The sequence below is a fragment of the Octodon degus genome, unplaced genomic scaffold, assembly GCF_000260255.1.
Source record: "Octodon degus isolate 3935 unplaced genomic scaffold, OctDeg1.0 scaffold00041, whole genome shotgun sequence".
NCBI classification, from domain to species: domain Eukaryota; kingdom Metazoa; phylum Chordata; class Mammalia; order Rodentia; family Octodontidae; genus Octodon; species Octodon degus.
The window spans coordinates 14,578,580-14,595,604 of record NW_004524617.1 but is presented as its reverse complement, the minus strand read 5'-3'; the positions used below and the strand labels follow the sequence as shown (position 1 = coordinate 14,595,604).

The 17,025-nt window shown below is 38.8% G+C and overlaps 1 protein-coding gene across 1 annotated transcript in view; it reads left to right on the top strand.

Annotated features, from left to right (window-relative positions):
* The window catches only part of Ptchd1 (patched domain containing 1), a 52,243-nt gene that overhangs the window by 25,776 nt on the left and 9,442 nt on the right, over window positions 1-17,025 (top strand). The window contains exon 2 of the mRNA XM_004631392.1: window positions 11,110-11,770. Within this exon, the coding sequence (XP_004631449.1) occupies window positions 11,110-11,770 (661 nt within the window). The remainder of the gene's footprint in view (window positions 1-11,109; window positions 11,771-17,025) is intronic.

Here is a 17,025-nt window from a genome sequence, read left to right as displayed (position 1 = left end):
CCAGCCCAAAGTTTCTTGAAGGTAAAATTATTTCTTAAGTTTCATCTCCTCAGGGCTTGCATAATGCCCAGTATATTATAGTCACTTAATATGTGTTGAGTAAATGGACCACTGCTATAATTAGTGTTGAAGTACAGATGATATACTCTATATGACCTCTCATTCTCAACAAACCAAAAAGCTTCTGCTTTCCAACCTGCTCAGTGTCTGAGACCCATCACAGACATCGCACACATAAACTCTAAAGTTTCATCAGCCAACTCTGCAAGCCACAATAAGCATTAAAGCAAGATAGACTCACTCAGAGTGACATCTTTGGATAGTAGAGCAATCTCTGCTCCTGGCTGGGTGAACTGCTTCCAGAAGACTTCTGCCAGTGAGACAGCTCGATGGAAGCCACCTGTCAATTCCTGCAGAGCTAGGGTGCTCAGAAAAAGTAGACGAAATGTTCTAAGGGTTGGATGGATGCACTCCACCTCTGCAGTCACTAACTAAATTTGGCTTCAGGATAGCTGAATTGTGTAAAATATCAGAGCTTTGTCATGGAAGGAAGTTGCAACGGTAAAAGGGTAGATGTAGCTGAAAGAGGTTAGAGATGGAAGGAGGTTTTCCAAATTCCTTTCCTGGAGACCTTAATAACAGAATAATGCCACATACAGTACTCTGGGTTCCATCAGCAGCAATAGGGCTATAAACCATTGCTGTCTAAGGTCCACTGTGAGGCGTGAGTGGATGAAGTCACATCATCACTGTATCCTAAGGCATCCACAGGGAAAACATACATCCTGGTTTGCACATGATGGTCCCACCATATACTTGTTGTTCCTGTGAAATTAACAGTGCCCTTTTGCACTCTCAAAAGTGTTCAGCTTGTCTTATAATTTATATGTCCATATTACCTGACAGCATTAACAGTAGGTGCAAATTTCATATGAATATGAGATTGGATGATAGGTATGCAGGATTTTTACACTAGTCTCTTGAATTCTGTATGTCTTAAACTTTTCTTCTAAAAAATCCAATACTTATGAAAAATTCAAACTGCCTTTAATTAAGTATAACACATAATTATTTCAGACCCCAATTGCCTACCTAAATTGTTTTTCTTCTCTTACATATTTTTGTTGATTATAGTCTAACAAAATCCATTTGTCTGATGAGATCAGCCATTTGTCTGCCGCATGTAAGTGACAGGACCAAATTCAATGTCATCTCCTTATTTAAGATGTAAATGATATGCATGTAGCACAGTGGCCTTTGGATACAAATGAAGTATCATTCAGTGTCACCAGAGAAAATATAAATCAGCAAAAAGGAACAAACACTGAAAGTTCCTTCCTCAAATCTTTGATGGGTAACTGCTGTATGTAAAGCACTAGTCGAGGTGCTTGGGATACAGGATTAAAGGAAACCAACTCCCTGCCTACATGGAGTATATGTATTCTGCTGTTAAATTGTCTTTAGAGAGAGATGATATCCAAATTGGATAACACCACCGTCTTCAGTCTGATGCTTTGCATATTTTGAAGCTGTCAGCCCTTTTTACTACCAATACAACTGCAAAGTTTTTGTTCCTTTTCTCATCTGTATGTCTGCAGGGTTGCGGGTAACATAGGAAGCATGTATGATACAAATGCTGTTATTTGGACTGGTGAAATTCTTAATTCTTTTATGTCTGCTTTCTTCATCTTCAGCTGGTTGAGCATGCATGCCATGAGCATGCTTGCCATTGGTAACAAGGCTCTGGCTTCTCTGAGATTTCCATTGTAAATGTCTGGCATTCACTGAGCTTCAGAAATGGTTTACTCAGGCTTCTTTCTCATGTTTGATCCCTTAGCTTATCTATGTCAATAGCAATGCATGCTATAGTTAATCATGCTTAAATCGAGGACTGGAAGCAGAGCAATTAGGATACAGTCTTTACCTTGCCAAAGAAATTCCCATTAGAGGACAATATTCTGAGCCTAGGATTTAAATCTCCTCCAATTCACTTATTAAATTTTTGACCTTGGGAAGGTTATTTGAGCCCTTTTGGACTCACTTTCCTCACCTGCAAATGGGGGTATAGTGTCTATCTGCCTGAGTTACTGGGAGGATTAAATCAGATAATACATGTAGCATTCTTTGCACAATACCCATTACTTAGGTAATTAACACCTTTTAGATTCTTTCTTTTATACCCACCATCTTTCCCCAGTGGGCTCTTTATGTAATATGCATGATAATGTTAACTAGAGCGCTAACCTGAAGAACACAGAATGGTTTTCGGTGTGAAGCTTATACTGTAATTAGATAGTGCCCAATTTTATACACCTACTATCCATATATTCACTGAAAATGTTTATACAGATGCCTGCTACTGCCTGCATTTCCTCCCAATTTCTTGGTGAAAATCTATCACTTTTACATTTTATTGAACATACATTTCAAGAACAACTGAGAAAGTCCCATTGTTCACAGAAATGCAAAACGGAGGAAGCAAGGCAAAACAGAAGATAGAAATAAGGTATTCTGTTCGTTCATTTTGGCTTTGCTGTCAAACATTTATTGGGTTCCACTATGTATCAGACTGTAGTTTACATTCAGTTTTTTTTATATAGCTTCCAAGAATCCCAGTGACATAAGTACTATTGTTGTCCTTATTTTACAAACAAGGAAGCTAAGGAACAAATGAAAAAACTGATATTGAAGTCCAGGCAGACTGTCTCCACCAAGCTAAACCATGCCACCAATGTCAGCACCTCCTGGAAGAGTCAAGGCCTTAGCAAACTGCATCACAGAAATGGTCATAACCTTGTTCATTTGCTCTACCAGATTGGGAAAAGGATAGCAGTGGCTGAGACACGCATGTAATTTTTAAGGACAGTAGTTTTATTTAAAAACAAAGAAAAATTAGTTCCAGGGGGAAAAAATCCACTATCAGGTAATATGCCCTTTTATAAATTACATCAAGTCCTCACTCTTACAAGGCTCATGGACTGTCGTTCAGGAGAGTAGTTCCCATGTTATTAGGTCAAACTTTTTCTTGTTACTTCTTTCATCAACCATAGCTGTCATTATTTCCCAGTTCAGTGCCCATTAGAAATTTAACAAATCTTTTCAAGGAAAAAAATGCCAAAGACCTCATTCACGAGAGATGCTTATTCATAATTGTTCTAGATTTAACACTGTTACTAATTATTTATGGTTTCAGGTATTTCAGATATATGAGTTACATGATATTTTGATTTTTTTTCATGAACTGAAACTACTAAAAGTGTCAATTCCAATAGCATGCCAGGGCTTATGCTCACAGTGTGTTCAACCTTGTCCTGGAATTGTTGTGTTTTTCCTAAAATCCTACCCTGATACTACCAAGCAGTCTCTTGCAAACCAAACAAAGTTGTGAGGTATACCTTCTAGAGAAGCTCAAGTTCTTTTAAGACTCTTGGGGAAAAGAAGGGACCAAGAGAGGGGAAAAGCAAACACTGAAAGTCCATTAGGTCAACCCCACAAAATTTCTACTATTGAACCACTTCTGGACCTATAAAAAGGGCAATAGCATATGCTTTAACCTAATAGTAAATGCCAGGCTAGAGATTTGTTGTGTTATCTGTCATAATGATCCTATGAAATACCGATTATCTCCATTTTGCAGATATTAAAACTAAATTAAATGCCTAAAATCATTGGTTCCATTTGGGTTCCCCTAGAAGCTTATCTGGTGTTACAGTCTTAAGACAAGTAGTATACTTAGAGGACAATTCCAGAAAGTGCTGAGAAGAGGATGATAGCATAAGACAGTGAAGGAGCCTGTGGGCAGCTGGAGCCTAATCCTGCAGAGCAACTCTGAAATGGTGACGACCACATGCTGTAGGGTTATCCCATCTGTGAGGTCATGTGAGCTGGAATGTTTATATACAAACTATCTTTAGAGAGAGGTCTAGGATGTGTGGGGTTGAGATCGTATGTTAATGCTCTAGTATTTCCACATTTAGCTGCGAATAGGGCTGGTGGACATTGAGGTAATGGGGGCGAAGGGATATGGACAAGGTCCAGCTGTATTTGCTACAGTGCCACAGCTAGTATAATTAGGTGGGATGGAAACAGTGGTACTCTGACCACATAACTCATGTCCTTCACATGAAAATACAAGATGCTATTGAATTGGAAAAGATGGTAGGCTTAAGGACAATTAAAAACCAACTATAAATTATATCTGTACATCTGAAAAATTATTAACAAGAAGAGATACCATCCATCTTTCTTGCTGTGCAATAATAGCAGTAACGTTTATGTAGCCCTCTAGAGTTTAAACAAACTCTACGCATCTATCATCTCCTTTGGCCCTTGTCATGCCCATAGTTCATTCCCTGCTGAGGCTATTATATCCTTGTGTTTACTCCATAACTACAGCACATGTTCCAGATACTGTTCTAGATAGCAGATATATAGAGGTGGGCCAAACAAACACATGCAACAGGATAGTAGAACGCATTCCAGTGGGGCAGTAGAAATAAAGAAAAAAAAAACACATACTGCAATGTCAGATCATGATTGGTGTTGTGAAAAAAGTAAAACAAGATGATGGTGATGCATATGATCCTTTTTATTAATTGACAGGTGGTGTTGGGGGAGATTATTGTATTTAAGCAGGGGCATGAAGGAAGTAAGGACTCAAATTATATAGGGTCTGGAAGCAACAAGCTCCATCAAGCAAGAGCAAAACAAGCGGTGCAATGGGCGCATGGTGAGATACGCATCTGTGGAGGTCAGCAGGGACAGTGGCCCATAGTCAGCACTTACAGCTAGCTCCTGAGCAAATCGTCAGCTATTGCCTCTTCCCTGTGTACCTGGCTCCTTTGCGCTTTCGCATCCTCCCATTTCTGTGAGCACCTCATCCTCTTTGAGCCATTGAATAAAGCTCATCGCCCACACATTTGCTTCACTAGAATTGAAGCTTAACCATAAAAATCAAATGAGGACATAAGGGTGAAAAAATAACTACCATAATCACAAAGTTTAACTTCACCTATTTCTACATAGCCTCACCATATTAAGGATTTTTTTTTTAAATTAAAGTTGACCAAGTAACATTTTCTCCCAGACTCTGGAAATAAGATTACTGGACCTGTGGTTCATGCTTTTGTCTTTCTCATCTAGACTACTGTACAGTTAGGCAAAAATTGCAATGAGGCACCGTAATTGTTTTTTTTTCTTCACCTTTACTGGTTTTTATTTTGAAAATTTAAGGTTTATTTCTTTCAAATCCAAAACTGCTTTGTTTTTCCAGCCAAGGCTGCAAAGACAAACTCAGCTTGTTTGGGGAATTACAAAGTGGGGCTCTCTTGGCTGCTTCTCAGTGTAACACCCACAATAACACCATTTGCCCCCCTTGTAAAGTAAAGAAGCTAAATATAAGTGCTCCACTCTCCCAGACTCGTACTGGCATTGCAGTACACCATCACACATGTGTAAAGGAAGTGTGTGGCTAGATAGTCACTTGTTTGGCTTTATCCACAGCTTAAATTTGGTGTCCTCTGAAAATGTAATTTTTCAAAGGCAGAATGATTATTTCTGTTCACTTATTAAGGGATGACTAACTTGCTTTTGGCTGCACTACAAATGAATCACGGTAACAATCCCCAACTTGCGACTTCTGGTGTTCTGATGTAATGTATTTCTATTAAAAGAAGAGGAAAGAGAGTGGGTGAGAGTGAGATCATGCAAAAGACAGAACATAACACCAAGGGAGCTAGCGTAATTTATGAACTGCAGAGACCAAATCCATCCACCTCAAAGTGTTTTCTTTTATGCTGGGTGAGGGTACCTTGCCAGTTAGTACCTGGTCACTAACCATTGCAGAGCAGAGACCCAGATGAAGACCTGGAGTTCGGAGATATTCAGTGAAGAAAATATCAGATTTAGGGGGTGAGAATTATATATTCCTTGAAAGCATTTTCATGTGAGTTTTGGTTTAGTGTGATTTTTAATATTTGGGGGCAAATGAATTAAGAAAGCAAGCCAGCTTTCTACTGCTTTACATTTTTTAAAATGTGTATGCTGCTTCTTTGGGAGTAGTAGCAGAAGGTAGGGCTGGAACACGAGACCAGGAAAGCACATGATAAGGAGGGCAGCATTGGGCTAACTCCCCACTGTGGAGAAGCAACTGAGCTATGTCTTGCTGAAGACTGACCAAGGGAGCCTGCAACTCCCCCAGCTCTTTGCTTGCACTTAAGATTGCTGGGGGACTGCTTGAGGCTGCTTCCAGAACGTATTAATTGCCCTGCATAGGAGAGTGCCCTTCCTTTTTTCATGCTTCTCTTTTTAACAAAAAGAAAATAAAAGAGAGCCAAAACATATTGTATTAGATCCTCTAATCCTACAGGTATTTTTCCTATGTTAATCACCACTCCGAAGAGGACGCATCCTTCCTCCCAGATCCCTTCTGTACTCTCCTAGGCAAGGTGCCCCTGCTGTCTTCTGAGGAAGATGTGTGTATGCCAAGGAGAGGGAGAGAGGAAATGAGAGTCTGGCCCATCGTGCCCAGCAGCCCATATTGGCTTTGTCCCAGGCTCTGGCAGAAGGGGATTAGAAGAGTCAGTGCCTCCTCAGAATGGGAAATCACTCTGAGAAGGAGAGCATCTCTTTTTTTTTTCAAGTAAACCTATTTCCTTTACCCTGTTTTCTTTCTGGTATCATCTACTATCAGATCTGTCATTGACCTAAAATGAACTTAAATGTGCCAGGAAAGCAAACCACAAGCACCTGTAACAAGTCTCAAGTTGATATTTGTGAATTTAACTTTTTCTCACCTACACTGTACAGTTTGTAGATGTTACTTATTTTAGAATTAGGTAATGTTCACACTAGGAGAATCTGTTCTTAAGGATTAGCTAGACCAATCCCTTTTCCTTTCCTTAACTGATAAATCTGAGCCCTAAAGTCTCAGATGTGAAGAAGTAAAGTAACATTCCTAGGGTCTCCAATATAGCAAAAGTCAAAGGAAGCCCAAATTTCCTATTACTGGATTCTATTGTATTCCATGGCCCTTGTGTTAATAAACTTGCCTTTGGAAGTTCTATTTGGCAATACCAAAGACTGGCAAGAGAACAAGGAAAGTCAGCAAACTCAAAACCCATCCCCTCTATTATCCATTAATACTGCCATGCAGTGGTATTGTCTGAAGATGAGATTTGACTCTTGGGATTATTTCTGGTCATTTTAAAAAATTTAATGCAGGGCCTACAGTGTCTCACTATGTAGATCAGACTTGTAGTGATCTACCTATTTTCAGTTTCCCAAGAGCTGGGATTACAGACCCACACCACCTTTCCCAGTCTCAATCACAGTCTCAGTGTGCCCCGGGGGTGGGGCAAGCACAGCTTGTGGTACCGGAGATCAAACCCCAGCCCCTGAACATTTCTGGTCATTCTTAACAAATCCCAGCCCTGTAAGTATGGTTATCCTACAGCTCAGTCGTTTTCCCTACCTGCCATTTGAACTAGGTGAGCTAACAATTCTTCATTCTTCCCTATTTTGTCTTTGTCCTCACTGCTGAATTTGTGTTGGTCTAGGGATTAGTGGTCTGCTGTGGAATAAGGCCTGATTTAGAACTATGCACTTGCTCTTTACTTATGGGGTCATTTTAGTTGAATTATTAAAAATGTTTAAGCCTTAGTCACTTTCACTGTGAAATGGGGACAATAATTTAACTTCTTCTATAGGCTCTTTATGCTGAATAAGGTTTTAAAAATAGTGTAGGATGTACTTAATGGACTAGTAGCAATTACTGTTATCATTCTTAACTTGAAAAGTGATGAGAATGAAAAGGCTAATAATTTAAACTGTCTACTCATAGCCTCAGGATAAATCACAATTTACTATTCAGGTCTAGCCTCCTTGGCATCAAATACTGCTATAATGAAAATAAGATCATAATTGACAGTGGATCAGACTTTACTAGCACCAAATGTTTGGTGATTTACTATCTCATATAATTTTCTATGTGTGGGTGCTTGTACACTAAATTCAGGAAAATTATCCTTTTAACAACACTAGATTTCATGAGTTCTTATCGAATGTGTGTTGAGTGAATAATTAAGAATGCACACATAGTTATAAAATTATGTATTATATATTGATTCATATAACAGATCCAAACTATGTTAAGGGTCAGGACTATTACTCTGTGTAATTCCCCTTTTCTGAGCTTCTCATACCTTATTTAATAATAAACTTGTATGGATTGTGTTTCTATATTTTGTACACTAGCTAAAGTATAGTTTCAATCTTGGGCTTCCTTTTTTCCTGGTGAATATATGTATCTGATACAACAGTATAGAATGTATAGTATTGAACATTTCTGCTGTTCTGTTTAGGGCCTCTTTGGGAAACTAAACCAGGGCATTCTACAACTGTGTGCAGATGGATGTCCAAGAAGCATGCACAATGTACTTGTCCATAGCTATGTGGATATGCAAAAGAGTATGAGTGTTCATAATTGATAGCTAATATGAGAACCAAAGAACAGAATGGACATATTTTAGAAGTCACAGAAAGGAATCTCAACTGTCAGCCTGGGGAGATAGCTCAGCAGGCTAAGCACCTACCTGGCAAATACAAGGACCTGAGTTCGATCTCTGGTACCACATGTCATACTGGCCTGAAATCCCAGGTGTGCTGAGCCGGCCACCGAAACTGAGTGTGGTGGCCCATGCCTGCAATCCTAGCACTGGGGAGGCTGAGACAGGAAGATCATTATGAGTCTGAGCTGCATAGCTAGACCCTATACCCAATATCTAAATAAATATTTTTTAAAAATAGAATCTCAACTTTCATTTCCCATGCTGCATTATTCTCTCACCTTTTATCCTATAGTTGAATCCCGCAAACTCCCCCTGCCTGGTGGGTGGCCTGAGCCAGCACCACCTCTCTCACCACTTTGTCATTCCATATCACCCTGCCACTCAGAAGTAAGAGTGATACATGTTCCACCCACCACTCCATCCAAAATTCAAGGCAGCTGCATCTCACAGTAGCTCAGTGTTAAGAGTTAAGAAACCATCCTCTCAAACTTCAGTAAGGTTCTCATTTTCCAAGACTCCCATCTACTGCCTGATAGTAAAGAGGTTAACATGGTGTCTGCTTTCTTCACTGTATGGTCCATAGGTCATAGGAGTAGATTTGATGTGTCAGCAGAACACTATTAGTTTACAAATTCCCCCTCAGCAGGGCATGGTCATCTTAAAGAATGGATGGAAAATATCCCCTTGCTATAATTGGGTTCAGCCCTGTGGCTTAACACCATCTTATTTGGCAATCTTTTTCTCGTGACATATTTAGTAATCACTCTAAGGGAGATTTATTGCACTGCTCATGGGAACAAACAATGCACTAAATATTACACATATGCATGCTTTCAATTCCACTCCTTTTCTAGTCTATTCTGAATCTTTTCCCAAAGACTCTCTTTTAACTCTTATCAAAACCCTCACCTTTAAATCCCTCTTTGTTCATCCCTCACCCAAAATAATTGTTGACATTTTGAAAATTTTTCTAGTTAGGAATTCTTTTAATCAACATTTACAGGGCCATGCTTAAGGAAGAATGGATAAAAACACACTTCCACAGTTTAAAGTCAGAAAGACCATTAATCCTTAAACAAACTTAGCATATGGTTAGAGTTGTTGAAAGAGTCTCCTAGGTATCTCTAGGACACTGTGTGTATTTCTTGTATATATGTGTATAGGTATGTGTGAAATGAAAATATTTCAGCCAACCATAACGCAATAAAGTGTTTTCTGAACCTGAGAGTTGACCTTAAGAGACATGGGGAACACTGAGTATTAGTATTCTCCATGCTAATTCAACTTGTAGGAACAGGACAGTAAAAGCACAAATTCTGGAATTAGTTGGGGAAAAATCTTTCATTTGGAGTTGGGAATTTAACTCAGCAGCACAGTGCCTGCCTGGCAAGCATGAGGTTCTGAGTTCAATTCCCAGAACAAAAGCAGAAACAAATCCAAAAAAAAAAACCTAATTCTTATTCAGATGGTGTCATTGTCAACCTCAAGGTGTAAGGTGAAAGGCTAAGGGCACAGTTTTGGAACCAAGCTTTATGGCGTAGCCTCACTCTGTCTTTCAACATGTATATCCTTAGCAAGTGACTTGGTTTCTTGTTGTCTCAATTTCCTCAACTGTGAGATAAGACTAGTACTCATATCTACTTTGTTCTAAGAAATTAATGAGCTAACCTATACAAAGGATGCAGAACTGTACCTGGCCTGCAGGAGGGACTGCTAAGTTAGTGCTGTTAGTCTCATTTGCCCTTCAGTGGCAGGTGCAGAGTATCCTGCCAATAGCAAATTTGACACGGGGCAGTGTGTGTAGACTAAATCTACTGTGTTCCTTTGGCATGATGCCCATGTAATCCAGCCAGGCTCTTCCAAATACAGATCCCTTCCCATATATGCAGACACAGAATGCTAGATAATACAATGGCTAGCATGGTGAACATTTGTCTTTATGGTAGAAAGTGATGGCATGAGGAGATTGTCTAGCTGCCCTACAAATGAGCAGCAAGGATCTAGCCTGAGAGGATCTCCTCATTCAAAATTGTACCTCAGTTCACTTTTTACATCACATTTTCAAGAGGAAGATAGAACAGGGGACCTAGATAATATTTGCAAACAGTACAGAATAATTGGGTTGCAAATAAGAACATGTAAACATAATTCTGGTGCTCTAATGCAATACTTCTCAAACTTTAACTGCATTAAAATCCACTGCAGGGCTTGTGAAAGGCCAGATTCCTAGGATTTAGCTCTAAGATTCTCATTTCCAAGGTCTAGGCAAGATCTGGGAATTTTCACTTCTGACAAGCACTCGGGTTGTACTGGTGCTGCTGGTTCAGGGCCACATGTGAAAAGCACTGGTCAAATGTTTGTTTTCCACTGTTACTGATTATTTCTAATCTAGGGTTATAGAATTTGATTTGAAATTTTGGTTTAGTGATGGAATGAGAGAGAGTGAAAACAAGAGCGAGAGAGAGAGAGAGACCTATAGAGCTAATATTTGTTAATGTCTAATTTTTGGTTAAAAAAACTGACTGTCACTTTTTCTTCATAGTTGCATGCTGCTGTCACCAAGATCCAGGTTCCAAGGCCTGGTTTTAATTACACATTTGCCCATATATGTATCCTGAATAATGATAAGACTTGCATTGTGGATGACATAGTACACGTCCTGGAAGAGCTAAAGAATGCTCGGGCCACCAATCGGACTAATTTTGCTATCACATACCCGATCACACATTTAAAGGATGGAAGGGCCGTGTATAATGGGCACCAGCTTGGAGGTGTTACTGTGCACAGCAAGGATCGGGTGAAATCTGCAGAGGCCATTCAGCTCACCTACTACCTACAGTCAATCAACAGTCTCAATGACATGGTAGCTGAGAGGTGGGAGTCCAGCTTCTGCGACACTGTCAGACTATTCCAGAAATCCAACAGCAAAGTCAAAATGTACCCTTACACATCCTCGTCACTGAGGGAAGATTTCCAGAAGACCAGCCGTGTGTCAGAACGTTACTTGGTCACCAGCCTGATCCTGGTAGTCACCATGGCCATTCTCTGCTGCTCCATGCAGGACTGTGTCCGCAGCAAACCTTGGCTAGGCCTTCTCGGGTTGGTATCCATAAGCCTAGCCACTCTCACCGCAGCTGGAATCATCAATCTTACTGGTGGGAAGTACAATTCCACCTTTCTGGGAGTCCCTTTCGTCATGCTAGGTAATTACTGCCTTTCACTTGTCTCTTTTCTTCTATTAGTGGTGGTAACTGGGTTCCTAAATGGCCAGGAATACCAATCTAACAACTTTGTTTCATTTGTAGTGTCTTCATTTTGCCCAAAAGTCCTGGGACCAGTTCTACAAAGTGCTGGTCATTGACAAGAAGCAACCTAATCTGGTAAATATGCCAGAAATATGAAGACTTGCATTCTAGCCCTAGTTCTGCACAAAGTGGCCTTGTGTATTTAATATATATTAATCTCTTCTTAATTAGTTCCAGTGTCTTAGCAAATGCTGAGACAAGGATTCACATTCAAGTATTTTATTTGGGAAGTGAACCCAGGAAGCACCAGTGTAGCACTAAAGAAGTGAGAAGGGAAGGCAGACAGTTCCCAGTATGTTAATGATCACCTAACTTCTAGGAACTTGTGGTTCAGTCCCAGTGAAGACATTTGGGAGAAAACACCTCAGGGGAGTCCTCACTGAGGGGTGATGAACCAAGGCTATTCACCCAGAAACCCTGGATGTGAGTTTTTGATGGCTCCTCCCCAGGGTAGTTAAGTCCTGAGAATTTCTAAGTAAGATCGCACACACTCCTGCAGCCAGAGAAAGCCCCTTGCTGACTTTTTGGTAAGGAGTATTGAGTGAAGCCCTGAGAGTGTCTGCTACTTTCAGTTTCTGCACTGTATAGATAGGGTGAATATGAATATCTCTCTAAAAGACAAGATGAATGTTTGAAAGGAACATGTAGCACATTAGTAGGAAGTTTTTGTCCCTGTTCTTGCTAAAAGCTCAGGAGAATGTTTTAAACTGATGGTGATGCTGTGCTTCCAGTGTATTGGCTCTTGGAAGGAGAGAAATTCTCTAACATAGATGATGGTCAAAACAAAACCACAGCAATCATAACACTGGTTGCTGTGTCCATCTGCTATTGAAGATGACATATCCAGCAAGCCTGTGGCAGAGTTCCTGTGGGACAAGGATTCAAGCAGTTAACTTACCCTTTTAGTGGGGCAACTTGTCATCAATTCTTTTAGCAAAATTAAATTGTCATTTGGAATGAGATATTAACATTATAAACAAAGTGACATTTTGTTGTTGTTGACTAGGAAATAACTGTGGTTGAGTTCATTAGTATGCCTGATACCCTGTGGGAAAGAAAAGAATTTCCTCCAGAAATTCTAGTTAAATAATCAGGGCTGGTGAGGCCTCAATGCCACACATTTGTTTTCTGGCTTTGCTGCTCTACAGCCTATAAGCATTGAGACCTAGTCATAAACATATACTAGTAGCTTTTGCGAAAAGCTGAGAACTGTGGGGAGACTGCTAGATCTGTACACTTTACGTACTGAAAACAATTGAGAAGGGGCCTGCTGTACTTCCTCCTAAGTTCAGTCTCTTAAGGAGATAGCATAACTTGCTTCCTTAACATAGTCCCAAGACCATGTGGGTCAACTGTGGAATACAACGCAGTTCCTTGAAGGATGCGTAGGACCATTAGTAGCTTGTATGGACACTTGAGTCAAGGTTTAAATTAGTAAGATGTTTTGCTCAGGATTAGTCACACTCTGGAGTGCTTGGAAAGTGGGGGGGGGTTCCTCTTTTTTTAGCTTTTCAGTTTAAAAATAGTGTTGTTTGGTGTTTTTGCTGGAGGATGATAAACAGGAATAAGAAAAGGGTGTGGAACTGAAGGGAGATAGTAAGGTTTTAAGGTGAGAGAGCAAGGACATCAGAGGTAGAACAACAACTATTGGTGCTGACCTTATTACATTCTGTGGTTGTTGTTATCATTCAAAGCATGTCATTATATTTAAAGCTTCTTAAAAATTAATTGTAGTAAATAAAAACAATTGCAATTTTGAGAGATTCTTAAAATTAATTTTAAGTAAACTAAAATAGTGATGTTCAAAACTTCTTTAAGTTCACCAAGTAAAGTGAAATTAAATGTTCAAAACTTAAGGGCCTGACAAATAGCTCAGCTGATTAAAACACCTGCAAGTAGGCACAGGGGCTGGGGGTTTGATCCCCAGGCCCGCAGTGCCAGCCCCACCCCCGGGGCATGCTGAGAAGGCAATTGAGACTGGGCGAGGTGGCACACACCTGTAATCCCAGCTCTTGGGAGGCTGTAAACAGGCGGATCACTACAAGTCCGATCTAGTAGTGAGACCCTGAAAACTCTGTAGACCCTTCCCTAAAATAATATATATATACATATATATACATATATATATAGTCAAAACTTAAAACTAATGTTATAAAATAAATTACAAAGAACTTACATTTATACTTTTTTAAAAGGACTTTTAAATATTGTAAGTAAAAGCAGTGCAAAAAATGAGTATGTCCCATGTGAAACATCAGTAGGAAGGTACTTTTTTCCTGTTTTTTCTATGAACTCAGAAGAATATTTAAAAGTGACAATGATATATTTCTGATGTATTAATTCTTGGAATCTTCAGGAATTCCTGGTGAGACCACTGGTCAAAACAAAACTGCAGCAGTCTTAACATCAGTTACTCTATCTGGGTAGTGTTAGTGCAGAGAGGGAAGTAAAAAATGGTAGAGATATTTATTTTCATGTGATGCCGCTTGTCATATAATATAACTTATAAAAAGAGATGGAGAAATCATTAGCAAGGGAGTGTCCGTAAAAAACAACTTCAGAAATAGTAGTTCCACAACTCCACAAAGACCAAGACCGAGTATCTCTGAACTTTACATCACATTTCTACTCGAAAGTCAAGCATTTGCAGTGAAAGAGAACAAGCACTGCAGGTGCCCAGTGCTCCCTTGTTTGCAGTTTGAGAGGAATGTTCCATGCATTGATTTGATAGCAGTTTTTCCTGCTGATAGTCAGTGTGTGACCTTTCTGCACATTTTCAGCCCACAAAGTTCTCAGATTACTTAGTCACAACATGAAAGGAATCTACACATTTTAGTAACTAAGACCCATTTGCAATAAATACCTTGCACGATGTAATGGGAACTCAAATATGCTAACAGAGCTACCAGTGTCAGGATTTAGAGTGGCTGCTCTTATGGATTTCTTGGTATAACAAAGAACAGGTTTGTAAATATTGTATTCAAGGCCATTATTTAATTCTGCTTTTGTTCCTGACCAATCTTAAGGTGCCAATAAGTATTTCAATAATTAAGAAAAATATAATGCTAAAGGTTTTATAAGTCAATTAATTGTCCAATGCTTAAATTTGCCTGCCCAAAACAAAATTGGTGTGCTTACTCTAAGCATTTAAACATGCAAAACCTCTTAATTTAGTATGTTGTACAAATTTAATATCAAGAAGCTTCAAATACATACTGCCTCATTTAGAAGAAAAAGTATCTGAGAAAAAAGTCTCAAATATAGACTTTTTTAGCTGCCAGTAGGTCTATAATGTGATAAACACTATAGATTTAAAATTTCAGCAAACTAAACATTCTCAGTGTGATGCTGGTCACATAAGGCCAAATTCAGCCTAATGCCAAAATGGCAATAGATTTAGAATGGAAAAATTTTAAGACCATGTGTTTCAAGCAGTATTAACCTGACAGAATTCCAGAAGAGGAATGAATGTGGCTAAACTCTGAGAGCTCACCATAATGGGATGTGATAGTGTGTTTCTAGCCAAGATGATACGTGACATCTCTGGCAATAAGAATATATCCTACATGGATGAATCATTTTGGCAATAGATACATCATGATTTAGAACGTTTTTAATCAATGTCATGCATATTAGACAGCCCCACTTCTGCTAAAACCTCTGTCCAGATGAGTCAGATCAGTTTATTTAGAGCAAAAATCCTACCAGGTCTGCAGTATTATAAATCTTACTTAGAATAAAAATCCTACCAGGTCTGCAGTGTTATAAATCCTATTTGACATTTTCTAGTTACAATAATTTGGTCTATACCTCTTCTTGCACATGAAATAATATCCCTTCTTTCCAAACTATATTAGTATCAGGTAGTGACGCACTTGAAATGTCATTTGTAAACATATGACATTCATCCTTTTAATCTCTTATGGAATTCCCTTTAGGGGAGGAAGAGTTACACCATTGTTCCCAATTGAATATGATTTAATAGATTGGCATGGGTTTTGTATGTGCAAGCTCTTAGAAAGCTTAGTATTTCTACAGCTATACTGATCAGACACAAATCAAGAAAGGAGTGAAATGTTGGAGAATATAGAAGGAAGGATTTCTTTGTATACACAGAAAGCTTGTTCTTTCACGTACATATTGTGCTGCTAAAAGGGGAGAATTACAGTCAGGCTGATAGTTTGAGTACTATTTTCTATATGGTAATGTAACTATATGAGCTACTTTATCAAGATACAAGAGCTCTGGAGGTTAGATGAGATAAAAATTACTCTTCAATACTATTTCAAATATTTGGAAATTTTAGGAAGTCAAATGTCAAATCCAACATGCCCCTTTTTCCTTCTGAATTATCCAGGTAAGCCCCTCAGATTCACGGATGTAAAAGGAAGAAGGGATGTGGATTAGATGCTAGGAGGAGAATAAAAGCAGAAAAATTTGAGTTCCTTCCATTGTATATTACATTTTTATCAGGGGCCAGATTGCTTTTAGTTCTTCAATAATTTCTTTTCTTTTCTTTCTTTTTTTTTTTTTTTTTTTTTTTGGAACTAGGGATTGAACTCAGGCCCTTGCACTTGCCAGGGAAGCACTTATTCCACTGAGCCATCTCCCCAGCCCCCAAGAATTTATTTTCATATGATGCCACTTGTAATATAATGTAACTTATAAAAAGTTATATGGAAAAGTTCTTATGCAGAAATTTAATTCAAACTGAAAATTTGGAACTACTAGTAATTTTTACTTAACCTTAAACAAACATGAATGATTTTTTAATTCTCATATACAGTATTCCTAAAGTCATGAGAAACATGTGGAGAAAATATCCACATAATAATAAAGTTCAAATTGCCTCTGCCTAACTTTTTTTTATTTTTTTGCGGAATTGGGGATTGAACTCAGGCCCTTCTGCTTGCCAGGAAAGCACTTATTCCACTGAACCATCTCCCCAGCCTGCCTAACATTTTTAACCTAGAAAATTGGTACCAATATCCAATCATTTTTGAATTACAAAAGTAGTAGTTTTGCATGATGTAACCTAATACATTACAGAAATGCATTATTTGTTAAAATATGACAACCTGCATGACATAGTAGAAGTCTAACAAAATAATATGAAAATATAGAGCCTAGATGTAAATCAGTAATACATTCAG